Here is a 27,505-nt window from a genome sequence, read left to right on the forward strand (position 1 = left end):
TCTGGCCTAAACTGGCAGTTGGACATCCCTCTCACAATCTAGGACTTCTGGCTCTTAACCACTCACCTACCTGCTTGCCTGATTGCTCCTAACTGCTCTCCTCTGCTGCCCTGATCTCCCCAACTGCTCTCTCCTGCTGGCCTGATCACACCTAACTGCCTCTGCCTCAGCCTCAACATTATGGCTTTGTCTAGAAGGACGTCCAGAAGGTGGTCCAGAAGATGTCAGGTCTAATTAGCATATTACCCTTTTATTAGTATAGATAACCTGTGTCTGTATCTGTTTTTCATTCTTCTGGTCTTAGCATAAACAATATCTCCTACAACATTGCCTGTCTTAAAGTAAATTTCATTGACTACACTCCTGTCTCCATTTCCTTGAGAGCACTCAACATTATTTAAAAGTATATAATTCATTGTTTGTTAACCAGCTTATTAAATATTTCTCCTGCCGAGACCGGTTTGGCTCAATGGATAGAGCGTCGGCTTGGGGACTGAAGGGTCCTGGGTTGGATTCCGGTCAAGGGCGTGTACCTTGGTTGCGGGCATATCCCCAGTAGGGTGTGTGCAAGAGGCAGCTGATCGATGACTCTCTCTCATCGATGTTTTTAACTCTCTATCTCTCTCCCTTCCTCTCTGTACAAAATCAATAAAATATATTTTTTAAAAATAAAATAAAATAAAATAAAAAATAAATATTTCTCCTAATGTATTAGCTTATGAAAGGTTCAGTCATGTTCATTTGCTTCACCAATATATTCTTGGCACCTAGAAGAGGTGTTGAATTATTGTCAGGTATTCTAAATCTTGGCACTATTGACATTTCCAGACAGTTAATTCTTTGTAATGATGGGCTCTCCCATACATTGTAGCATATTTAGCAGCATCCATGTCCTCTATCCAACTAGATGCCAGAAAGAACCCCATCCCTCTTCAGTTGTGATAACTACTAATTATCTTCTCACATTGCAAAAGTACCCCCAGTTGATTATCACTGAATTATGCAGAAAATACTAGAATGTGAACAAATGAGTAATGAATAAATGACTGATTCCTCCAAAAACAGAACAGCAGAAAAGAGTATTCTAGTTAGAGAAATTTGTAAATAGGTAGACACCAAAGGGGTCAAAAGTTTATTACAGACAAGAGTGAGAGATAGCTACTATGTCTGAAGCTATGAGAACAAAGCTGAGTTAAAATAGGAGAGGGAAGCACAGTTAAATTATATAGGTCAAAGAAAATATTTGGAATTCACTCTTGGTAGAATAAAGAGAGTTTTAATGAAGAGGTGAGATGATTTAATTGACCTTTTTAAAGGGCTGCTGAGTGCTTTGATTTAGGTATCAGAAGAGGGATAAAGACTGGTCAAGGAAGACCAGTGAAGATGCTATTTTGTTACTACAGAAAGGAGATAATGTTGGCACACAGAAGTATCGAGGTTGAGAGGGACAGTTACCAATTATTAGGTTATGCAAAATTAATCTGCCAAGTAAAATGGATTCTATATAAATATTATAATCAGGAAATGCTTATCATAATGATATTATATGTATAGGACATAGGTTTGGTTATTTTACACATATGGAAATGAAACTAAAGCACTCATTTTCTGAACTACTTTTTTTTAAAAATCACATATTCCATGGATTAAATGACAGTGATGTCCCCTAAACTTCAAAATAAAAATATCTAGTTTAAATATATGAGCAAGAACCCCATTGAGTATTACTGGACGTTATAATGAAATTTTCACTTAACTTTACCATGACTGGAATAACCTTCTTGCTGTGATATTCTATTTATTTTTGAAGTATCTTGAGTAAATTTGTATTTGGAAAGCCACTTTAAAATGTTTCATTTTAGATTTTAACTTGCAAAACTATAATGATATATTTTTAAATATATATATATATATATATATATATATATATATATATATATATGATATTTTACAGAGAGGAAGGAAGAGGAATAGAAAGCTAGAAACATCGATGAGAGAGAAACATCAATCACCTGCCTCCTGCACACCCCCTACTGGGGATGTGCCTACAACCAAGGTACATGCACTTGATTGGAATCAAACCTGGGACCCTTGAGTTTGCAGGCCAACTCTCTATCCACTGAGCCAAACTGGTTTCAGCAAAACTGTAATAATATTTATATAACACTAGAGGCCCAATGCACAAAGATTCGTGCAAGAATGGGCCTTCCTTACCCTACCTGCTGTCACTGACTTCGCTCCTGCTGGAGTTACCTTTCACTTCTGCCCAGAACCACCTTTCTGCCTTTCCACACTGCCCAGAAGCCTGAGCAACTGGGGAGGTATGGAGCACCTGTGTCCTGCCCTGCTCCGGCTGCTTGGCACCTGCATATGCAAATTAACTCACCATCATCGTTGCATTAATTTGCATACTCCCTCCTGATTGGCTGGTGGTCATTGTGAAGGTACAGTCAATTTGCATCTTTCTCTTTTATTAGTGTAGATCTTTGTAAACAAGATTTTATATGAAATTTGTTGTTTGATTTTCTGAACATTTTTCATCTTATTTTTGTGTCAAATTTTGACAAACAAGCACTTTTATTATCAAGTTTTCTTCATTTCTCATAATATCCTTTCCTTCACAGCCCACTATAGATTGCACTAGATATTGTGCCTATTTTTCATGTATATACAGCTCTATGAGAAAATGAGAAAGCTAGATGTTTATTTGAATTAATCATCAGTGGGGGAGAGTTGATCAAAATTTTCTGTAACTTTCCTCCTTCAAAATCATCATAATTCTGGTAAAGCTTTAAAAAATATTTGGACCGCATACATTGGTGACAATTCAGACATTGATAGCTAAACATAAAGGAATTATTTAGCAAGAATTCTGAGGGAATGTTTAGCCTAGCAAAGAAATTTTTTAAACATTTAAGAAGATTCTAACTTTATAAAAATTAAGATAACATTTAAATGACAAAATATTTTTGAATACTTATTAATGAACACTTTTCAAATATGTAAAATTTGCAATACTATGTGGCTTGATTTGATTTTTCTAACTGCCTTAGAAAAATAAATTTAAGCTTAAAAATACTGAAACTAAAGAACTGACAAAACTCCTCATTTATTCATCGTGGTTGTAAATACTATTCAATAAGCTTGGATACCACTTAGACTCAACAGCCTACCTACCTATAGTCATTAAACATCTCTACATACCCCTCCTGCCGCACTCACCTAAGGTTAAAATTCTTTCTACCTCATATAATTGATATTAACTTGCTATTAACTTTCTGAGAAAACTGTCCCATGATCCTTTGCAAGATTAAACATCCCAATGATTTAAAATGTAGGTTTTAATCAATAATACAGCTCTCTGTTCATTTTTAAAGTATTATATACTTTATTTTATTAAATGGCATCAATATCATCATCTAACACTATTACAGTTCCCCATACTTTAATATCCTTTTCCACTATGCAGCAGAACATGGCTGCATATTTTTTTCCATGGGAAATATCATCAATCATATGGCTACAGTCTCTCCAAATTTTATTTTCTTTTTTAAAATCTGCTGCATAACATGTTTTAACCTGTCAATAATCAAATTTCTAAACCTTTGGAACTTACAATGGAAATGCTAAAATTATGGGATCAAAACAACCCTTTAACATTTTATGAGAGATTGTGTATCTTCATGTTGGTGAATTTAAAAGCACTTTGAGTTCTTTCCCCTTATATCTAAGCAGTCTGTCTCCAGTACTAACCAGGCTCACTTCAATATGGCGACATTTCCGTGGAACACATGTGCTATCAATCAACAAGATTACAATTTCAAACTAAAGATGCCTTGAGGACCCATTCTAAAAATATTTTGACATCTGAGTCTCTGAGAGTAAGTCTGAATCTTCCAGATTCACATGAATAAAGTTCCTGAGATAGCTGATATTTCTAAAATTCTGTGTTGTGCCAATTATGTGAACCCATGCTAGCTAGATCACATCTGCAAATCTAGGATGTATTGGGATGGTATGTGAATATTCTACAAAACATATCAGATTGATATTTGCTACATGAGTTAAAGAAGTGCTCACGAAATGGTTACAGACATTTTTTTGCATCTCATTAGATTAATGGGTTAATTAGTATATATCTGAAATCATCTTTTGATTGGGAGTCTGGTTAGCTAATTTAAGGTGACTCCAATGACATCTAACTGTTATGTTTTTATTCCAAATATGGTTTTGAGTCTTTCTAAAATGGATAGTACAGTCTTGTCTATATGCACAGAAAAGGAGTATCTTGTGTATAACTAACTAAATGTAGATAGGATTTTTCTACTATAAAGAACTCTTTATTATAATGACAATCTTACAAGAAACCCTACTGGACAATCAACCTTCTGATCAAACTCCAGGGAATTAAATATAGTTAGAATTCAATATGTATCAGGGAAACCACAAAATGAATAATCTATGGTCATTCCATGGAAGAGATTGTAATCTAGCTATCATTTCCATAGGGATAATAAGGAATATTTTACCACTTAACAATGGAGAGTCAAGTTTTTATAGGACAACAGATATTTTTCACCAAGTTTCAAGCTTAGTCTTTTACTCAACTTTCTTGCCATGTTACCCTGCTACATAATTCATATAGTTTCTGTAGCAATTCTACCACAAAATGTACATTATGTATGCAACAAGAAAAGCAAATTCAATAAAAAAAAATTGAATTGGATAACTAGTAAAACTTGGTCAAATTCTCAAAGTTCAAAAACTAAATCAAAGAAGAAGGCTGGAAATTGTAAACTAATGGAAAATATTTCAAAACATTTTTACTATTTTTAACTAACAGAGCAGAACATTTTACAGATCTCTGCAAGCCTTTTGTTTTCCTTTCCTCTCTCATTAAACTATCCCTGCTCCCCACAACATCACTTTCTTTCATTTGGAATTTTGGTTTATAGCACTTTATAATGAACCTAATCTTTGTTTTGATCTCATTCTTTGCACAAAAACAAAAACACACATGGGGAGGGCAAAAGTAGATTTATAGTTGTGAGTATGGGAAACAGAATTTATTCTTGTACTATTATTTATTAATTATTGTATTATTTTTCATATGAACAACTGTAAATTTACCGTTGCCTCACCCTGCACACATGACACATTAATCAGAAAGTCAGGCTTGTTTTAAAAGTTTTAATCACTGACATAAATGATGTGAAGTTATACAATAATTGAATAGATCATAGAATTGTACACACATAAGAACCACATTAAAACCCAAGCTAAAGCCAGGCAGAGAAGGACAAATATCTTAGGATTTCACTTATATGTGGAATCTCATGAACATAATAAACTAATGAACAAAATATATCCAGAAGCATGGAGGCACGGAACAGAATGATATATCTCAGAGGGGGAGGGGATGACAGGAAGAGATTAACCAAAAACTTATATACAATACATACTAGTGGCCTGGTGCACAAAATTCATGCACATTAAAAGGAAATTATTTAGGGGAAATGAAGATGGCGGCATTAGGTAAACACTCCTAAATGGCTACCAGACACAAGTCTTAAAAAAAAAACCAAAACTATAAAACAAATGTCTATCTCCCAAAAACCAAACAAAAGCTGGCTGAGAGGAAGCCCTACATCTAGACTGAAAGAGAAAGAGGAAAATTCAGGGCACAAGCGCTGAAAAACTGAGGTGGGGGAAGGGGGGAAAGACGCAATAAGAGCTGGCTGTGGATCCAGGTTGGTGGAGGGTGGTGCTTTCTTCAACCCAAAGAGAGACAAGTGCCCAATCTCTCTGAAATCCAGTTTCTGGGGAGAGGATAGACTGTCTACCATTGGGTCAGAAAGTGAGGCTGGCTAGCTTGCAGAGCTGAGATTGTTTACTGAGCTGTGGTGCCAGGGGAGATGCAGGGACCCCCATCCGAGAGGTGGTGGACAGGCAGTCATCACTGTTGGCCACACCCCAGCCTAGTGATATCCTGAGACTCCGCCCTGAGACTCTGCCCCTCACAACACATCCAAGCTACAACCATCAGACTTTACATATGAATGGCTTTCTCTGGTGCAGTTTAGCAAAATTGCAACCTAGGGCAAAGAGATCCAAGGAGGACAAGACTGTAATTCATACTGGCCTCACACAGTAGCTGAACTCTACCTCATTGAGACCCAGAAACCAGAGTTCTAGTGCTCAGTTTCAATCCCTCACACCCAAAGTGACACATTCGGTAGATGGTCTCAATGAGCACCAAAGCCCCACTGAAACAAGGTGTGTCTCTAGCGCAGCAGTTCTTCCTTTATAGACACAGCAGATCCTCACAGACAATTGGCCTGGAGGTCAATTTCTCCCAGTGTACCAACAGTAATCACACTAAGCCCACAAAAGGATATAGCAAAAACGACCACCTCAGGTTATTAGGGAAACTGAGCTACTGACCCCTATAAGTCACTGACCACACAAAGCCACTCCACCAACACAGGGAGACAGCAAAATGAGGAAACACAGAAGCATGACACGAATGGAAGAGCTGGAGGAGAGTAAATTAATGGACGACACACAGTTCAGAATCACATTTATAAGATTACTCAAGAATCTTCCAAAAACCTTTGAGAAATTTGATGAGACCTCCAAGAAGCTTGCTGAGACCTTCAAGGACCTCAATGAGAATACAAAAAAACAAAAAACAAAAAAAAAGGAAAAGGACCAGCCAGAAATTAAGCATACAAAGTCTGAAATAAAGAATATACAGAAACTCAACTATAGGTCAATATGCCCCAAGAATCAAACCAAAGAACTGAAATATAAGAAAGCAAAAATCACCCAACCAGAGAGGCAAAAAGAGAGAATAATCTGAAAGTGTGAGGATAGTGTAAGGAGCCTCTGGGATGGCTTAAAACGTACCAACATCCAGATTTTTGGGGTGCCAGAAAAAGAGAGTGAGCAGAATATGAAGGCTTAATGGAAGAAATAATGACAGAAAACTTTCCCTACCTGGTGAAAAAAATAGACCTACTAGTTCAGGAAGCGCACAGGACCCCAAACAGGAGGAATCCAAAGAGGAACACTCCAAGACACATCATAATTAAGATGCCAAGAGCAAAAGACAAAGAGAAAATCTTACAAGCAGCAAGAGAAAAACAACTAGTTATCTACAAGGGAGTACCCATACAACTGTCATCTGATTTCTCAACAGAAACTATGCAGGCCAGAAGGAAGTGGCAAGAAATATTCAAAATGATGAACAACAAGAACCTACAACCAAGATTACTCTACCCAGCAAAGCTATCATTCAGAATTGAAGGTTAGATAAAGAGCTTCACAGACAAGAAAAAGTTAAAGGAGTTCATCAACACCTAACCAGGATTATATGAAATGTTGAAGGTATTCTTTAAGAAGAGGAAAAAGAAGAAAAAGGTAAAGGTAAAAAATTATGAACAACAAAAAGGCATCAAATACATACCTACCAACAAGCAAATCTAAAAATCAAGAGAATAAAAAAAAATGTGAAGAACAAAATGGACTGGTGAATATAATAGAATCAGGGAAATAGAAAGGAATTTGACTAACAATTCACAGAGGGAAAGGGGTCTGAGGGATGTGGGAAGAGATTGGAAATTTTACATCTATGGATGAAGACAATGGTGGGGGTAAGGGCATGGGTTGGGGTTGGGAGTTAGGTGGAGGGGTGCTAAGGTGGGGGAGAGGAACACCTGTAATAATCTGAACAATAAATTTTATTCATTTATTTAAAAAATAAATAAATAATATAAAATTTTAAAAAGGAAATTATTTAGAGGAAATATTTTAATATTGCTATTTGCCCTTTCTCTATAATAGAAGTGTCAGAGATGAAAGAAAATTAGTAGAGTATATATGAAAATCTCCCTCCTGTCAGAGTCTGGGATGTGCAATGGGACCCAGAGTCAAGTTCCCACCTGCATGCACACCTGAAATTGCATAAGACCCAAACCCAGCTGGCCCCACCCCCATTAAACCCCACAGGGTCGGGGATGTGAGCCAGGCCTCACATCCCCTAATCCCAGAGCCGGGGTGGGGAGTGTGGCTTCAGTACCCCCGTGCAGGGGCAGGCAACCTCAGATCCCCTAGCCCCAGAGCCAGGGCAGGGGGCATGGCCTCAGATCCCCCAGCCCCAATTCATATTAGCTCTTTATCATATAGGATATATAACCCATGGACACAGACAATATTATGGTGAAGGCCTGGGGGATCAGGGTAGGGGCTAGGAAGAGGGGGGTTAAATAGGAGGGAAATTTGGAGATATCTATAATGCTGTCAATAATTTTAAAAAATTAAAAGAAAATTCTGCCACCTTTTGGCCTCAACATACACATCTGTAGAATGGCTAGTGGAACTCTAAGTGTTAAAGTCTAGGAGGTGAGACCCAGGAACAGAAGTCTCATAGATGTGTGGAGTGTCATTCAGCAGTTCCAAGAGGTACTACCAAGGTATCTACCCCATGAGGACAACACATTAAGATACTTAAATTATCATCTGTACCTAGACAAGTTTAAGCTGGGGCTCCACCTGTTCCCACTGAGGGATGCCTCAATAGCCCCCTCTGGAAAGAGTTCATTTTCTGACAGCCCCTGAGGGTTGTTATGAGACTTGGCTGCTTCCTATAATGACCCACATTTGTTTAAGCTTTTGATGTGCCACACTCTGGCTGTGCCTGCTCCGTGTGCCTGTTTGCTAATCTGAGAGACAGAACTAATAGGTAGAAAGATTCCAATGGGAGAACATGGGTGGAGCTCCCTGCATGATGCCTGGCACCTTGTCCAATGCTAGAAGCCTGGGAGCTGTGGTGAGTCCTGTCCTTCTGAGTCCTGTAATCAAAGTGGTTGCTATTTAATGCATCTACCACTGGTCTTACACACAACAGGTGCTCAATAAATAAACCTGGGCTCTAATCCTGGCTCTAAAGTAGGGGTGTCGAACTCAATCAGAGAAGGGGCCAAAATCTAAAATCCAGCCTAAATCGCGGGCCGAATGGTTTACTGAACAGTCATAAACTGTCATTGTGATGGAAACGCAGCGGAGTGCAGTGATGACAGCGTGGTGTGGGCCACATTGCAAGGCCTGGCGGGACGGATTTGGCCCGCGGGCCTTGTGTTTGACACATGTGCTCTAAGGCTTTGAACATGTCCCTTTCCCTCCTAAGCCTTGGTTTGCCCTTTTGAGAAACGGGCTCACCATGGGCACTGGGCAGGAGTAGAGTGTCTAGGATGGTTAAGTTTTAGGTGGAGTGTTCTTACTTATGCGAGGTGACAATGACCTTGTTCCCAGGTCAATGGACCAACCTGCCCTTCAGATTGTGACACCCCTCCCCCACCTATGACCTCATCCCCAGAGTCACCAGTGGAACCCTGAGGAGTCTGTGAGGTCACCCCATTCTTCTCCACAAACACTCCATGGGGCAGCAGCCACTGGCTGTCTCTGTCTTATGGGTGCTTTATAGACCCCTGGACTTGAAAGCCATGATCAGGAAGAAGATTCTGAGAGAGACACGGAGTGTTGGGAACCAATGACACTCCAAGTGCTGACCCCGGGAGGCCAGAACCAGGGGCAGAAGTCTTGTAGATGTGCGGAGTGTCATTCAGCAGCTTCAGGAGTGCCACCACCACCAGGCCACCATGGTCCTCGGCCGGCTACTGCTCTGGGTGGTGGCTCTCCCCCTGGTCAAGACAGGCGCCATGGACTGCATCTTTTGTGATTTGACCAAGTCCTCCAAGTACCCTCGCAATCCCATAACCTGTGGTGGTAACAAGGAGTGCTTCATGGACAAAGGTAAGGTCCCCAGCCTCAGCCCTGTCCTCAACAAAGGCACCATGAAAATCAGTTCATATGGTCGCCTTGAAGAGCCTATCATCTATCAGGGTGTCACCTACAGCCTCACCTCCACCTACAACTATGGTAAACTGTGTAACAGGGCCCCCACCCCCATAGTCAGCCTGAAGGCAGGGACCACCTGCCTGGCACTGCATGTGCTGCTGCTGTTTCAGCCTGGGACTGGTCTCAGGGCTCCCCTGCTCCTTGTGCCTCCTGCCCCTCCCCCTTCCCTTTCCCTCTTAAATGGTCAGAAGCCCTAGACAAAAAAAAAAAAATAAATAAAACGGTAATGATAAAGCTGTACAGTACTTTTTCATGGAAATTATAGTGTAATACTTCTCAATCTGATATAGCTAAGAGGAGTGATGACTTGAGAAAATTATCCAGATAATCTAAGACCAGAGGCCAAGTTTCTTTAAACTGTGAAAGGTGATTGCTTAAAAAGATACAGGGCATGGTTGGCTGAACTGCATGTAGATCTCTTGAGACTGCATCACATTATCTAGTGGTTCTTAAACTTGCCTGACTATTAGAAACACCTGCCAACCTCACACTAATAAAATCAGAATCTCTGGGGTGGGCCCCAAGCACTGATAGTCATTTAAAAATCCCTAAGAACCATGAGCAAAACAGAATGATACATTCCGTTGCAAAATTTTATTAGGTGAGTGTCCAAACTGGAAATGAGGAAGTACAATTCTCATTATTCTCAGATGACATGATATTGTACGTATAAAAATCTAAAGACTTTACAAAAAAAAACTACTAGATTTAATAAGTGAATGTGGCAAAGTACCAGGATACAAAATTAACACCCAGAAATTGATAGCATTTTTATACATCAATAATGAACTCTCAGAGAAACTAAAAAATAAAAATAAAAAAATCCCATTTGCCATTGCAACAACAACAAAAAATAAGTTTATTTGGAATAAACTTAACCAAGGAGGTAAAAGACCTGTACTCTGAAAACTACATGACATTGAAAACATAAAGATACAAACAAGTGGAAGCATATACTATGTTAATGGATTGGAAGAATTAACATAATTAAAATGTCTGTACTACCAAAAGCAATCTAAAGATTCAACACAATCCCTATTAAAATACCAGTGGCAGTCCAGCTGGTGTGGCTAAGTGGTTGAGCATTGACAAATGAGTCAGGAGGTTACTGGTTGGATTCTCAATCAAGGCACATGTGGTACCAGGCTAGATCCCCAGGAGGGGGCATGCAGGAGGCAACCAATCAATGTTCTCTCATTGTTTTTTCTATCTTTCTATCCTTCCCCTAACATCTTCCTAAAAAATCATTAAAAAACATATTTTAACAAATAAAATACCAATGGAACAAACACTCAGGAAAATTTATTTAGAACTGAAAAATACCTCAAATAGCTGCAGCAATCTTGAGAAAGAACAAAGTTTGAGGAATCACAATATCAACTTATACTACAAAGCCACTGTAATCAAAACAGCTTGGTACTAGCACAATAACAGGCATATAGATCAATGGATCAGAGTAGAAACCCCAGAAATTGACCCAAGCCATTATTCTCAATTAATATTTGACAAAAGAGGCACTAGCTTCAATGAATGGTGTTTAGAAAACTGGACATATACAGCAAAAAAATGAAACTAGACCACCAACTTACACCATACACAATAATAAATTCAAACTAGATAAAAGACCTAAATGTAAGTTTTGAAACCATGAAATCCTAGAAGAAACCATAGGCAGCAAAATCTCAGACATCTCTCATAGCAACATCTTTACAGATACATCTCCTAGGGCAAATGGGACTAAGGAGAAAAGAAACAAATGGAACTACATCCAAATAAAAAGATTCTGCACAGCAAAAGAAACCATCAAGAAAACCAAAGGTTAGCTCACTGTATGAGAGACTGTTTTGGCAATAAGACATCTGATAAAGTGTTAATATCCAAAATACATAAGAAACACATCTCAACAAAAGGAAGATAAGTAACCCAATTAAAAAATGGACAAAGGACCTAAATAGACACTTCTCCAGAGCAGACATACAGATGGCCAAGAGACATATGAAAACATGCTCAAAGCCTCTGCTCATCAGAGAGATTCAAATTAAAATGACAATGAGGTATTTCCCCACACCTGTCAGAATGGATACCATAAAAAAAACCTAAACAAATGACAAGTGCTGGTGAGAATGTGGAGAAAAGAAAACCTAGTACACTGCTGATGGGAATGCAAACTGGTGCAGCCATTATGGAAAACAGTATGGAGTTTCCCCAAAAAATTAAATATGGAATTGCCACTTGACCTAGTGATCCCTCTTCTAGGAATATATCCTAAGAAACCCTAAATACCAATCAGAAAGAATGTATGCACCCATATGTTCATTGCAGCACAATTGACAATAACTAAGATCTTGAAATAGCCCAAGTGCCATCAGTAGATGAGTGGATAAAAAAGCAGTGGTACATTTACCCCATGGAATACTATGTAGCAGTTAAAAAGAAGGATTTCTTAACCTTTGAGACAGTATGGAGGAACCTGGAAAGTATTACCAGTATGCTAAGGGAAATAAGCCAGTCAGAGGAAGGTAAGTATCATAGCATCTCACTCATACTTGGAATGTAATGAACAAAATAAACTGATGAACAAAATAGATCCAGAAACAGAAACATTGAACAAACTGAGGAATCTCAGAGGGAAGGCACGAGAGGGTGTGTGGGTGGGAAGTCATCAATCACAGATATTGTATGCATATATGCATAACCCATGGACACAGACAATAGAGTGGTAAAAACCTGGGGCATGGACAGTGGTGAGCTAAAAGGGGTCCGGGGAAAGGAACATATGTGATACTTTCAAAAATAAAGATTAAAAAAAAAGAAAATAGTAACTAAAAATAATTTATATTAGCCCATATACATGTAATTTTATTTCTAGGCTCTAAATTTTGTTCTATTGTGTTTCTGTTTTTCTACAAATACCATGCTGTTTTGATTATTGTTGCTCTGTAGTATAATTTGAAATCAGGTAGTGTGATACCTCCATCTTTCTTTTTGTTTTGTTTGTTTTTTTCTCTCAGGATTGCTTCTGGCCATTCAGAACTTTTTGTGGTTCCATCCAAAGCTGATGATTTTTTGGGGGGTTCTATTTCTTTTTATTTTAATATTTTTAACTTTTTTTTTTGGGGGGGGGGGAGAGATAGAAACATCAATGATGAGAGAGAAACATCACTAATTGGCTACCTCCTTCTCATTCCCTACTGGGGTCTGAGTCCAAAACTGGGTATGTGCCCTGACCTGGAATTAAACTGGTGACCTCTTGGTTCATATGTGAACATTCAACTAGTGAGTTACACCAGCTGGCTTGTTCTATTTCTTTAAAAAATGGCAACCAAAGGACTTGTTATGCAAGCATATAAGCCTAACTAGTGGACACAGACAATAGGGGGGTGAGGTCATGAGTGGGGGGTGGGTGGGAAGGTAATGGGGGATGAGGACAAATATGTAATACCTCAATCAATAAAGAAATTAAAATGAAAAAAGTGCGATTTTTATGGGGATTTAATTAAATCTGTATATTGCTTTGGGTTATATAACCATTTAAACTATGTGGATTCTTCCAAATCCATGGATTTATCAATTGAAAAGATAAAGACTTAAATTTGTATAACAGTCTTAACCTTGTTTATTGTGCTTTGCCTGAAATCCTCCCATAACTGGTTTCCCCCACCCCCAACATCTTCTTTGTCTTTAGTTGGAGATGCTATTTAAGGTGGTGTTTTGGGCTATTTCAAGGAATGACTCAATTTTCCTGGGTCTTTCCCATATATTCAGGAGGTATACATGTTATTAAGCTTCTTATTGGTTTTCTTCTTTCATGTATTTTTGTAACAAATGAAACACAGCCAAAAACCTAGAAGGGTAGAGGGAAAATTATTTTTCCTTCTGACATGGTCATGAGTTCATTCAGTGGAAGCAGGAGCCCTGGCAGGGCCTATCTGGCTAGAGCTGGAAACACAAAGACTAGACTGTTGTTGCCAAAGATACTGCCTGAGGCACAAAGGAAGGGAGAAAAGTACCCAGAAATCTTTAACTCTCCAATCAGCCATAAGCCAAATAGCTGCAAGCCAGGTGTCAAGAAGCCTAGCACTTAGCTTACAAGGCTCAATGTCCCACTGGCACCCAGCAGATCAGGTAAAGGAGTAAGGAGTATATCTGAGGATATAGGAATAAACCTTATGAGACAACAACCCTACTCCTCGGCATATACAGTACAAGGAGCACTGTTTATAATAGGATAAAATAAAACTGTAAACATCTATCAGTAGCATAATGTATAAATAAATGGTGGTTTATGCCTGCAATGGAATATGGCAGTGAAAATAAATGAACTACAGCTCTACTCACTGACATAGATGAATCCCGGCAACATAATGCTGATTGAAAAAGCAGTCACACAAAACTAGATGCAATATGATCCCAATTATTTGAAGTTCAAAAGCTTGCAGAACAAAACAATTTATTATTTATCAATATATTCTTACATGGCGAGACTATAAAGCAAAGAAAATTTCAGGAGTGTGATTATCTCTATTAATAGTGAGGAAGTGATGGAACTGAGGAGTGGTCCATAGGTGGCTTCAAATTACTGAGGATATTTGAAATTAAAAAGTTGTTTATTTTATTATTTAAATCATATATTGTAAATATTACTTTATGGCTATGTAATAAAATATTTTAAGATAAATATATGTTTGCATGATCAAGTTAAAACAATAACTACCAACTAAAAGGAAAGTAGTGTTACCGGAGAGCCTCCCGCTTGCCTAGGGATTTTCCTAACTCCTTATCCTGCACAGTAGCTCTTTCCTCTGGAAAATCTTCCCCTTTCTTTTTGCAGTTTTTTTTTTACACTGAAAAAAATAGTTTAATAATCATAGGAGACCAGAGGCTGATTCTGTGGGGAGGAGAGTGGGGAGAGTTGATCATGAAAAATGATTTTTCCCCTAGTTTGAAAATGACCTATGGCAACATTTTCCTTGAAGCTTTTAGCTTTATATATTATTGTCAGTCCCACTGAAACTTTGGGGAAACAGTCTTCCTGCTGAAGGCTCTATTGCAGCTAATACGTGTCTCCAGAATACAGAAAGGCATTTCAAAATCATTCAAGAAGTATTTATTGAGTGCTTGCTATGTGAATAGCATCAAGCTGAATTTAAAATGAACTTGTATAAAAACATATACATAACACATAGACCCAGACAACAGTGTGGAGGTAACCAGAGAGAGAGGGGGTGGAGGGAGGTGAAAGTGGGCAAGGAGAGATAAATGGGGGCAGAGACTTTGCTTGGGGTGATGCGCATAGTGTGCAGATGTTGTTTCCTTGAGTTGTGCACTTGAAACATGTATGGTTTTGTGAACCAATGTCACCCCAATCTTATCTAACAAGAGTAATGTGCAAATTGACCATCATTCCAATTCACAAGATGGCTGCCCCCATTGGTCAAATATGGCTGCCTCCATATGGACAAAAGATGGCCACCACAAGATGGCCAGTAGGGAAGGACAGTTGGAAGGGACCAGACCTGCAAGGGAGGGCAGTTAGGGGGGAGCAGGCGTGCAGAGGAGGATAATTAGGGGCAACTGGGCCTGCAGGGAAGGACAATTGCGGGGGACCCAGGCCTGCAGGGGGGGAGCAATTAGGGGGGGACTAGGCCTACAGGGGAGGGCAGTTAGTGGTGACCAGGCCTGCAGGGGAGGGCAGTTAGGGGAAATCAGGCTGGCAAGGTAGTGGTTAGGGGATGATCAGGCTGGCAGACATAAGTGGTTATGGACAATCAGGAAGGCAGGCAGGTGAGCAGTTAGGAGCCAGCAGTCCTGGATTGTGAGAGGGATGTCCCAGATTGGAGAGGGTGCAGGCTTGGCTGAGGGATACCCCTCCCATGCACAAATTTTGTGCACTGAGCCTCTAGTAAATTCAATAAAAAATAAAATAAAATGAACATTCATGATTCAATTATTATTTATATCAAGGAAAAGAGGTTATAGGGCTTTCATATACTAAAGGAATACCTGAAAAAATAAAACCTAGGTGTGAAGGATTACATAGCAATGAGCCAAAGCTACATTGGATCTTCTTGGGAAATATTGTCCACAAAGAACATGGAACTAGATAATTGGGATATTCATTTTGAACTATGCAGCAGATTCCATGCACCCCATTTTGTTGGCCTATTTTAATCAGCATGGTTTAGGGCAGTCTCCAGGCACACTAAAGGTTCACCAGTCAACCCCGCCCTGCACTGTATTTCTCAGTGTCACTGCCTCAAGACTGTCTCCAAAGTCATGGAAAATCACTCAGCCTCCACAGATGATGTCTCTAGGCAGCCCTCAATCAAGGGGGCACAGAAATGACAGACATTGTCCTAATCCTCATGTTTTTCAATGGGACAACTATAAGTGCATTCTCCAGCATTCCTCAGAGGATTGAGCAACCATTCCACACAGTGGTAGCCAACTCAATAACTCAGTATTTGTTCCCTTTCTCCTCTCTTCCCATGCCCTCTAACTTGGGTTTCCTCTGATTAGCTACCAAATGAACTTCTTTCTCCCTAATACTAGTCCCAGATTTGGCTTTTGAAGAAACTTAAACTGAGATTGTGACAAAATACAACCAAAAAGAGCTTCTTTCTTCCAAACAGTATGAACCAATGCTTACCAAGTGCCATTATCAGAACACAGACAACAGAGAACAAGAGGATATTTGTTCTCATTGAGCAAAGTGAGATGCTGAACCCTCAGGTTAGAGACAAAGAGAGATCCAACTACCATTGGGAGGAACAGGTAAGGATTCAGAGTGGAAAGACTTTAAAACAAGCAATAAAGTCCTAGAAATAAAAAAGCAGTTAGCTGAGTACACAGTGGATTCTGAGAGCAAGAGCATGAGGGACTCACAGAAAATGATTCTGAAGGGACCAGCACAGCAAATTCATCCTTATGGCACTTGTTAATCAGTAACAGATGGTTCTGGCTACATAAGAGCTAAGTATTGGAATTAGGGATATTAGTTTTGTATTTCATTGCATAGCATGGTAAGATCTTGAGGTATCCATTTATGGCATAAAAAATTGAGTCATAGTTGTACCAGGAAGCAAGTACAAGAGTGGCCATAGCAGCACTGTTCAAAATATCAAAACAAACAAACAAAAAAAAATCTGCAAGCAGTCCAAAAGCCCTCTAGTAGAAGAATGAATAACTAAATTATATATATAGTAGTGGAAATAAGGGAGTTACTGCAAGACAAAAACATCAAGATTATTTTTAGGAAGATGATATTGCATAAAAAAAATCAAGTGCCACATACCCTTTTACAAAAAAATCTTTATTATTGAAAATACTACATCTGTCCCCCTTTTCCTCCCATTCACTTCTTCTAGCCTGCCCTCCACCATTACCCCAGGCCTTCTCCACCCTGTTATCTGTGTTTATGGGTTATGCATGAGAGGGCAGGGCGGGGCGAGGCTAACTCCTGAACTGGACCCTAAACATCACCCAACCAATCAGGGTCAGCCAAAACAGTGACATCACCCCTATAAAACCCCTTGACTTGTGGAAGTTCGCTCTCTGGTCCGCCATGCTGTGGGCGTGAGTGGGACAGAGCCCATGTTAGCTTGGAATTCAGGCTTTCTGCAATTGCATTGGATTCGGCTCCCTGGTAGTCCTTGGGGATCACGAAATCTGGGCACAACAATGCATATATGCATAGAAGTTCTTTGGTTGATCTCGTCCTACCCATCCACTCTCCCCTACTTCCCTCTGAGGTTCAACAGTCTGTTCCATGCTTATATGTCTGGATCTATTTTGTTCATCAGTTTATTTTGTTCGTTAGATTCTACATGAGTGAGATCATGTGACACTTATCTTTCTCTGACTGGCTTACTTTACTTAGCATCATACTCTATAGGCCCATCCATGCTGTCACAATTAGTAAGAGTTCTTTTTTTCACAGCTGCATATTGGTGCCACATATCCTTTTAATAACATTTAAATATGAAAATAAACACCAAGTGTTATGCATGCCCAATGCAGCAAATTAAATGTTTTCACAATAATCCTGTGGCACTATTTCCATTTTGTGGATGAAGAAACTGAGGCTCAGAGAACCTAAATAATTTGCCCAAGATCAGACATCCACTAATTAATACAGAATGAACTCAAATCCAGGCTGTAGAACTCAACACTTTTAACTGCTACACTAAAATTCAAACAAACATTGTAGAGGAACATATAGTTGATTTTTTTTTTTTAATCAGGGAATGCTAGATTCAGGGTATTTTTTTAAATATCAGGTTGGGGCACGCTGGCAGATGTAATGAAGGAGAAACACATAGGTAAACATAATTGACAATGTCCTAGTCTTTATACTGCATGGCCAGATAGACATTAGAATGAGATGTGTATGGTGAGTGGCTCAAGTGCAAAGTCAGATATGTATTTATCTAAAATGTTGACATTTTGCTCACCATGAACTGTTTTGCATTTATTTTGATCTTGAAAATGTTGAACTAAAATGTTACTTTAATTACTGTATTTTTAGGTACTCCTTTGCATTTTATACTAGAAGCAAGCATCTCACTTGCCTTTTCCTATTCCAACCCCTAGCTCATAAGTGGCCATCTTGCTAAGAGAGGAGGAGGGGAGGGATAGAAAATACAGCACTTGTCTAGAATGTAGCTTTCTCTAATTTTATAGATTGTATGTTTGTCTCAAGTGGCTTGGTGAGGAGTCTGATCAACATTTAAGTGAAGGCTAAATTACCCTTCTGTCCTTAATGATCATTGAATGCAATTCCCTTAGGTTAATAAATTTAAAAAGGAAAATGGAGTTATGACATATCTGTACTATGTCATGGCTTTAAAACAGTTCCTCACTGAATTCTTCTAATTCCTCAATAAAGCTACTATTAATATTCCCATTCTTTGCATAAGAAAGTTGTGGCTCAGCCAAAATCGGTTTGGCTCAGTGGATAGAGCATCGGTCTGTGGACTGAAAGGTCCCAGGTTTGATTCCGGTCAAGGGCATGTACCTTGATTGCAGGCACATCCCCAGTAGGGGGTGTGCAAGAGGTAGCTGATCAATGATTCTCTCTCATCAATATTTCTAACTATCCCTATCCCTTCCTCTTTGTAAAAATTCAATAAAATATATATTTTAAAAAAAGAAAAAAAAGAAAGTTGAGGCTCAGAAATGTTAAGTACACGGTCTGAGGACACATTTTTAAAGTGCCTAAATTCTTAAATTCTATGTGCCGCTTGAATTATTTTTTTCATCTTCTTAAACTTGGCCAATTCTGAGAGGTGGTGGTAACTATTATTATCAAATCAATTATGACATGTGAAAATGATTCATATAGTGGAAAGCACCATATCAACATTAACATAGTCTAATTAATAACTAGAGGCTTGATGAATAAAATTTGTGCACGGTGGTGGTTGGGGGATGTCCCTCAGCCCACCCTGCACCCTCTCCAATATGGGTCCCTTCAAGGGATATCTGATTGCCTGTATAGATCCATGGGATCAGACCTAAATGGGCAGTTAGACATCCCTCTCACAATCCAGGACTGCTGGCTCCCAACTGCTCACCTGCCTGCCAGCCTGATCACTCCCTAACCACTACCATGCTGGCCTGATTGATGTCTAATTGCTCCCCTGCCAGCCTGTTTGCCCCCAACTTCCCTCCTCTGCCAGCCTGGTCACCCCTAACTTCCCTCCCCTACAGGGTTGATTGCCTCCAACTGCTTTCCCTTACGGGCCTGGTCCCTCTCAACTGCCCTCCCTTGCAGGCCTGGTGCCTCCCAACTGACTTCCCCTACTGGCCATCTTGTGGTGGCCACCTTGTGTCCACATGGGGGCAGGATCTTTGACCACATGTGGCAGCCAGCTTGTTTGTTGGAGTGATGGTCAATCTGCATATTGCTCTCTTATTAGATAAGATAGAGGCCTGGTGCATGGGTGGGGGTCGCCTGGTTTGCCCTGAAGGATGTCCCAAATAAGGGAAGGGGTTCCCTTGGGGCATGGGGAGGCCTGAGGATTGGGCCTGTGGTGGTTTGCAGGCCAGCGACGCCCCCTGGTGACCCAAACAGAGGCCCTGGTATCTAGGATTTATTTGTCTTCTACAATTGAAACTTTGTAGCCTAGAGTGGAGCCAAGCATTCTGCTTGCTCTGTGGCAGCAGCCATTTCTGTTGGGATTTATGTATCTTCTATAATTGAAACTTTGTAGCCTTAAGCAGAGGCCTAGGCCGGCCAGAGTGTATGGAAAGCTTGGCTTCCTCCATTGTCAGGGAAACCCAAGCCTCCCTCCTGCTCTTTGTGACCATAGCCATCTTGGTTGGGTTTATTTGCATATTTGCCCCTGATTGGCTGATGGGCATGGCTGGTGTATTTAACAGAGTGATGCTTAATTTGCATGTTACTCTTTTATTAGATAGGATAACAATAATAAAACCATTTGTTTTTGTTTTTAATTTTTATAATATATGTGAAAGTATATTTTCCTTATTTAGATTGCCATATGAAATATTGCAAAGATAAAAAATGTCACTCTTATTACATTGGAAAAAATATCAATCAGAATCAACACTCATCCTCTCTGAAATAAAATATTCTGAGCTTGTACTATATTTTCTATTATTCCTATTAACACAATTAAAATGCTGAAATGCATTTTAACTCATATTTTTCTCTGAGAAAAGGTAACTAGAAATATTATCTATCCTAAATTGTGATAGCTAAGATATTGTAGATAGAATGATAAAAAAGTAATATACACACTTTCATAATTTACTATTTGATTCCAAAGTCCAGGAGAAAGTGAAAATATAAATCAAACTCAATTCTAGGCAATTTAACCAACTCTGTATCCCATTAGACCTCATTAAGTTTAGTTTATCTCAAACAAGTAGCTAATATCATAAATAAGTAAAAAGATTATTTCAAATGTCAACATTTTATCTCTGGATAATATACTTTATTATTTTTTATTTATTATTTAAATCTATAAAATATTTAAGATATATGTTGTTAAAGATACAATTACCTAAAAGTTTTTAAAAAGTGAAATACTTTTATCTATGTTCACAAAGCTTGTCAGCACATATGAACTTTGTTTATCCTATATAATAAAAGACTAATATGCTAAGTGTCCAGTTGTCCAGCCATCCATTCAATCAATCAAATTATAATATGCTAATGAGATGCTAAGGCAGCTCAACTGCTCCCTATGACAAGCACTGACCACCAGGGGGCAGATGCTCTGACTGGTAGGTTAGCTTGCTCCTGCGGTCTGGCTGATCCGGACTGAATGAGATGGGCCAGACATGCCCTGGAGCCCTCCCATGGTCCCTCTCTGGCTTGCCAACCTCCTGTGTCTCTTCAGGGCCCTGATTGTATACCAGTGAGGTCCCTTGGCATGGCCTGCACCCTCTCGCAATCCAGGACCCCCCAGGAGATGTTGAAGAACCAGATTTAACCTGATCCAGCAGGCCAGATTGAGGGACCCCACTGGTGCACAAATTAGTGGACCAGGCCTCTAGTTTTGTTATAAGAATCTAGAAAGAGAATTTAGCAAATATTTCAAAGGGAGTTAAAAAAAAAAAAAGACATGCTGGGCTTGACCAGTGTTGGTTAGTGATTGAGCATCAACCTATGAATCAGGAGGTCACAGTTCAATTCCCAATCAGGACACATGACAAGGTTATGGGTTTTATCTCTATGAGGTAGCCAATCAATGATTCTCTTTCATCATTGATGTTTCTATCTCTCTCTCCCACTCCCTTCCTCTCTAAAATCAATAAAAATATATAGTTAAAAAAGACATGTTTGTTTGTCTATTTAATACATACTTTAGATATTTTCCAACTTCCTTTACTAAACATCACACTCAAATTCACAAACAAAAACACTATCAAATGTAGAAAATCAAATGAGAATCTTTCCTAAAGATGTACTTTTTCAACTGCTGGTCAGTGAGAAAATTATGAATTCCTCAAACTCCCTTTCTTATAATTTCTCTAACCCTATATTGTCACCTGGATGGGGGAGGTTGGGGAGTAAATTGCCTCTTCTGGCTATGTTAAGTCTTTATAACATAAACACTTAGTGTGTTATCCTTGATAAATGTTTTTTATCTATTGAGTTTTCTAGTTCAGACTTGAGTTTGCTGAATAAATTCTCATTTCTAGAAAAGTTTTGTGGGAGTGGTAGGGGCATCTCCTTTTGACATTTCCCACTAAGGGAGCCACCTAGCATGTCCTATCACTGTAGGTTTTGCCCTGCTGAGAAGGAAAGAAGCTTATGATAGCTTTCTGAATAACTCTGAAAAAATGAATCTGCTCTACAGATATCATCAACAGACCCTGAACAAAGATTATATAGAATTCCACTGACAGTTAAAAAGATTTACTTCTGGCTCAGTCCTTGGTAAGAGACTCAATATTTTAGGAGGACTAAATGCAATCCAAATCCAAATTTCATGTAATCATTGGTCACATAAAAATGCATTTTCTACCTATGCTGTTGAAGACTTATTAAGAAAATAGTTAATTTAGTTTTCAATTTCCAGAGGTAAAACATGTAGGACTGAGATTTCTCTGTTGGACACACACACACACACACATACACACACACCTTACTATCTATTATAAAGGTTTGTATTATTGATATACTATTGAGTAAACAATTTTATTACCTGGAAAATATAAGAATCCATTAAAGATAAAATTGACTCTTGAAATCCAATATTTATTTAATCTAAAGTTGCATCAAAACATCTCAAAATTTTCAATATTTTTTTTTTACTTAAAAACTATTAAAATACTATCTATACAGTTTTAAGAATATACCACAAACATCCAGAGTGAACGGTAATGCAAACTATGGACTCTGGGTGGTAATGGTGTACCAATGTGGGTTCATAAATTCTAACAAATGCACCACTCTGGTGCATGATGTTGATAATTGGGGAGGTTATGCATGTGTTAGGACAAGGGGTATGTGGGAAATTCTGTACTTACTTTCCACTCAATTTTGCTGTATCTAAAACTACTCTAAAAATAGTCTATTAAATACAAAATAATATGTCACAATAATTCATTTGAAATCTCGTATAAAAGTTTAATACATTTCTAACACAGGGTAATACAAGGTCCTAGCCTTTCAGATATCATAATTGGAGTGAGAAAAAATAATTATCATGCAATATGATACATGCTACAATACAGCTTAATATAAAGTGCTACAGAGTCATCAAAGGAGAAAGGGAGATGAATTCTACTTCAGAGACTTAATCAAATATATTACCCAGGAGATTTTATTTACATCTGAGAGGATGATCAGAAGCTTGTCAGGTTAAGTTAGTGGGGTAATATCATTCAAAGTCTAAGGAGACTGCTTTAAAGTGTAAGAGGAACAGACAAGGAGTAGAAGAAATAAACAGATCAAAATAGGAAAATGAGAAAAGAGAGAAACTTGTAGGCCAAACTATATCATTGAAATTTGGCTCCGTGATCAAGGAGCCAAATAAAATTAAGAAGGCGTGACAAATAACCTTGGTTGAAGATAAGGCAGGGATGATAAGGAGATTCCAGAGTTAGTGACCCACCATAGCTTTCTATGGTCAGGATGTAACCACAGAACCACCTCAAAATGATCCTGTCCTGTTTCTAACAAGATACTGAGTTGTTTCCAAAGACAATACACCAAAACCCCAAGTCATGCAGCCACAGCATACACAGAGGAGAGAACCTGCACCTACTGCCAAAATTTCCCCCAAGACCAAAGAATCAAGATATGACCAGAACTTGAACACCAGAACCTTTTAGAAGCAAAGGGTCCATTGTCCAGGAAGATCTAATACTGAAGCCCTAACACAAGTGGCCAACTTGAAATTAAAACTTGCCCCACCAGCACTTCCACATATCTGTTCTCCTAACTCCTTAAAGACTCTCATCTTTTCCTTCTCAGGGAGGTGAATTTGGGCTTTCTCCAGGACTCCTCCTTGGGCTGCTTCTTAAAATACTCTTTCCTTGTTGCATACTCCATGCTTAAGTAATTTGTCTTACTGCATGCTACTCATTTATTAATTGCATTTTACATTGGCTTTAATAGTCATTTTATCTGGAGAAATCAAACCCATATAGTCTTTTGCTCAGAGGGCTTACGGGAAACAAAACACCAACTCATGGGTCAAAGGGTAAGTCAAATCTCTCTGAAAAGGAAAACTTAGATTTGTTCCTTGCAAACATAACTGATGATTATTGGCTGAAATATGGAATCGTTGCATGTATAAAAAGAAAGGTTGAAGCTTGATATTTTATTTATTGAAGTTATTCTTAGATCACAATTAATTTAACTTTATACATCAAACACTACCCCCAGTGAAACACTGGGTGGATAAAAGACCCCTTAAGATAATCATCATCATGTAATAGTCAATATATCCAGATGGCTCTTGGAATACATAATCCAGTGTTTTTCAACCTTTTTTGGGCAAAGGCACACTTGTTTCATGGAAAAAATCACGAGGCACACCACCATTAGAAAATGTTAAAAAATTTAACTCTGTGCCTATATTGACTATATATAAAGTAATTCTCTTGAATAGGAATCAAATAAACACAAAGAAAGTATTTTATAATTACTTTATTATGAAATATTAAGTAAACAAAATAGTGAAAAATTATAAAATTCTTGTCTTGTCTGCACCTACGGCACACCAGGCAACATCTCGCGGCAGTGTGCCGCGGAACAGCGGTTGAAAAACGCTGACATAATCTATTGAAATACATCCTCTATTGGATTTTAATTAAGAGACAGAGTGTAAAGCCCAAGCATTATGTACAATTTTAAAAAACAGTTTTACCTCCCTGAGTGGTGTTAGAAAAATGAGGTTTAAATTTATTTTTAATAAATTTCTTCCAGCTTTGTATTTATCCATCAATTATATCTGAACTTTAAAGTACTCTGGTTGCATTTGTCTCAGAGCAGTAATGATGCCTGACCTTAGAGTTTATTTGTGAAATCCATTTGTAGTAAATGATGAATATGTGTACAAATGAAAACCATAAGCTCCTTGAAGACTCAATGTTATTTTTCTCTTTCCTTTTCTCCCTTTCTCTCTCCCTCCATCCCTCTCCCCCTCCATCTCTTTGCTTGCACGTAGTAAAAACTCAATTGAATAAATTCAGCCCACTGGAAATATATATTTGCTATAGTTCAAAAGTAACAACTAAGTTTTTGCCAAAAAAAAACCAACACAAAACACAAAACAGAACTTATATGAGTCTATTCACTTATTTCTTTGACAAATATTGGTTGAATATTTATTTTATGCCACATCATGCATCAGGCAGTGGAGATAAAACAGTAAACAAAGACAAACATGGAGATTGTTCTCATAGAACTTCCAACTTATTGTAGGCAATATCAAATAAATGACAAAAAATATAACCATAAAACATGATAAAAGTTATGAAAGAAATAAACATGATGTTAAGATACAGACTACCTAAAATAAAGAGTCTTGATTTAATAATCAAGCAAGGTGTCTTTGAGGAAGTATAATTATTTATTTTTAAAATATATTTTTATTTATTTCAGAGATGAAGGGAGAGAGGGAGAGAGAGAGGGAGAGAGAAAACATCAATGATGAGAGAGAATCATTGATCAGCTGCCTCCTGCACACCATTCACTGGGGATCAAGCCCACAACCTGGGTGAGGAAGTACAATTAAACTGATATCTATAGGATAAAGATTCCATTGTGCAAATGTTTTTCTAGGGAAAAGCCTGCACAAAGTTCCTGAGGTAGAAAAGAGTCTTCCATTGTTTTGGGAATCACTTTTTAGATCTGTCTTCATAGATTAAAGGGTAATTTTACTATAGTTAAGAATATTGAAACTGTCCTTGACAGTATAATTTATCATTTTAAATAATCAAACAATTAGCAACAGTGCTAAATCAAATTAATTTGTAGGTTTTGAATATGCTGGATTATACTGCTCCTGGTAAAAAATAAGAAAACTAGTTCTCACCTATCAATTGGCTCTAAAACAATTTTAGAAGGAATTCTGAAATTTGCATGAGATGAACAGAATTCACACACACAAAAACAACAACAACAATAAAAATGGTTCTGTCTTAAACATATGAAAATATGGTCACTCTCACCATCTATATATATAAAAGAGTAATCAACCATTCTCATTTGACTAGTCAACCCGTAGCTATTATATGCAATGACTACCAGGGGGCAAATACTCCAACTGGAAGGTTAGGTTGCTGCTGGGGCCCTGTTGGCTCAGGATCTGGTTCACCCTCACTAGATTCCCTTTCAATGTGCACGAATCCATGCACTGGGCCATTAGTTATTAGATAAATGCAAACTAAAGACACTATTTTTTTTCAGCAATCAGGTAGGAAAATATAAAAAAAGTTTGATAATGCCGAAACTGGTTTGTCTCAGTGGATAGAGCTTCGGCCTGCGGACTGAAAGGTCCCAGGTTCAATTCCAGTCAAGGGAATGTACCTTAGGAGCGGGTACATCCCCAGTAGGGGGTGTGCAGGAGGCAGCTGATCAATGATTCTCTTTCATCTACGTTTCTAACTCTCTATCTCTCTCTCTTCCTCTTTGTAAAAAATCAATAAAATATATTTTTTTAAAATAAGTAAAAAAATAAAAAAGTTTGATAATATATAGTGGTATTGATGGTAGGAGAAAATAGTTACTCCATACCTTTTTGATAGATGTGAATTGGTATATATTTATGCATTTGTATGTGTTTGCATTTACACTCATGTGCATGGCATTTCTCTAGAGTCTAGAACACATGTGTCAAACACAAGGCCCGCGGGCCAAATCCATCCTGCCAGGCCTTGCAATGTGGCCCGCACCGCGCTGTCATCACTGCACTCCGCTGCGTTTCCATCACAATGACAGTTTATGACTGTTCAGTAAACCATTCGGCCCGCGATTTAGGCTGGATTTTAGATTTTGGCCCCTTCTCTGATTGAGTTCGACACCCCTAGTCTAGAAGGATAGATAAGAAACTGGTAATATTACTTCCCTCTGGTAAGAGTAAAGGAGGATAGCTAGGTGGTTGGGTGACAGGACAGGAGATATCATTTTAATTGTATATCCTTTTCTTAACCTTTTTGAAATTGTATTATATGTAACAAATTAGATAATTAGAGCTTTAAGGGCACTTTTAGAGGTCCCTTTGTTTTGAAAAAAAATAGTTTACATTAAAATGATTATAAACATATTCATCTAGCCATTCCTTTTTTACATCTATCAATTCATGCATCAATCCATCCTTCCATCCATCTTTCATCCATTCCATGTTTAATTTATATAAATATTTGTAGAACTCCTACACCATGTATGGTACATGGTGAGTATACAAGGGATAAAAGGTTAAATAAGACAGTTTCACTTTTATGAAATATGTACAGTAGTCATCCCTTACCCATGGTTTTATTTTCCATGATTTCAGTTACCCGGAGGCAACCAAGGTCCAAAAAGTTTAAGTGGAAAATTCCAGAGATAAACCATTCATAAGTTTTTAACTGCCCACTGTTGTGAGCAGTATAATGAAAT

General features: G+C 38.3%; 2 protein-coding genes across 3 annotated transcripts in view; one reads left to right on the forward strand and one right to left on the reverse strand.

The window, feature by feature from the left end:
• DMD (dystrophin) overlaps positions 1-27,505 on the reverse strand; it is a 1,962,662-nt gene that overhangs the window by 1,816,234 nt on the left and 118,923 nt on the right. The gene's annotated exons all lie outside the window — the stretch shown is intronic.
• On the forward strand, positions 9,720-10,115 carry LOC123652454 (sperm acrosome membrane-associated protein 4-like). The gene has a single exon (XM_045582443.1). It carries the CDS (start codon positions 9,720-9,722, stop codon positions 10,113-10,115), a length of 396 nt encoding a protein of 131 aa, XP_045438399.1.

Source organism: Pipistrellus kuhlii, unplaced genomic scaffold (genome assembly GCF_014108245.1).
Source record: "Pipistrellus kuhlii isolate mPipKuh1 unplaced genomic scaffold, mPipKuh1.p scaffold_m20_p_16, whole genome shotgun sequence".
Lineage (NCBI taxonomy): Eukaryota > Metazoa > Chordata > Mammalia > Chiroptera > Vespertilionidae > Pipistrellus > Pipistrellus kuhlii.

Excerpts from the sequence above, each read along its gene's own strand:
- LOC123652454 (XM_045582443.1), top strand. The coding sequence starts at position 9,720 with ATGGACTGCATCTTTTGTGATTTGACCAAGTCCTCCAAGTACCCTCGC.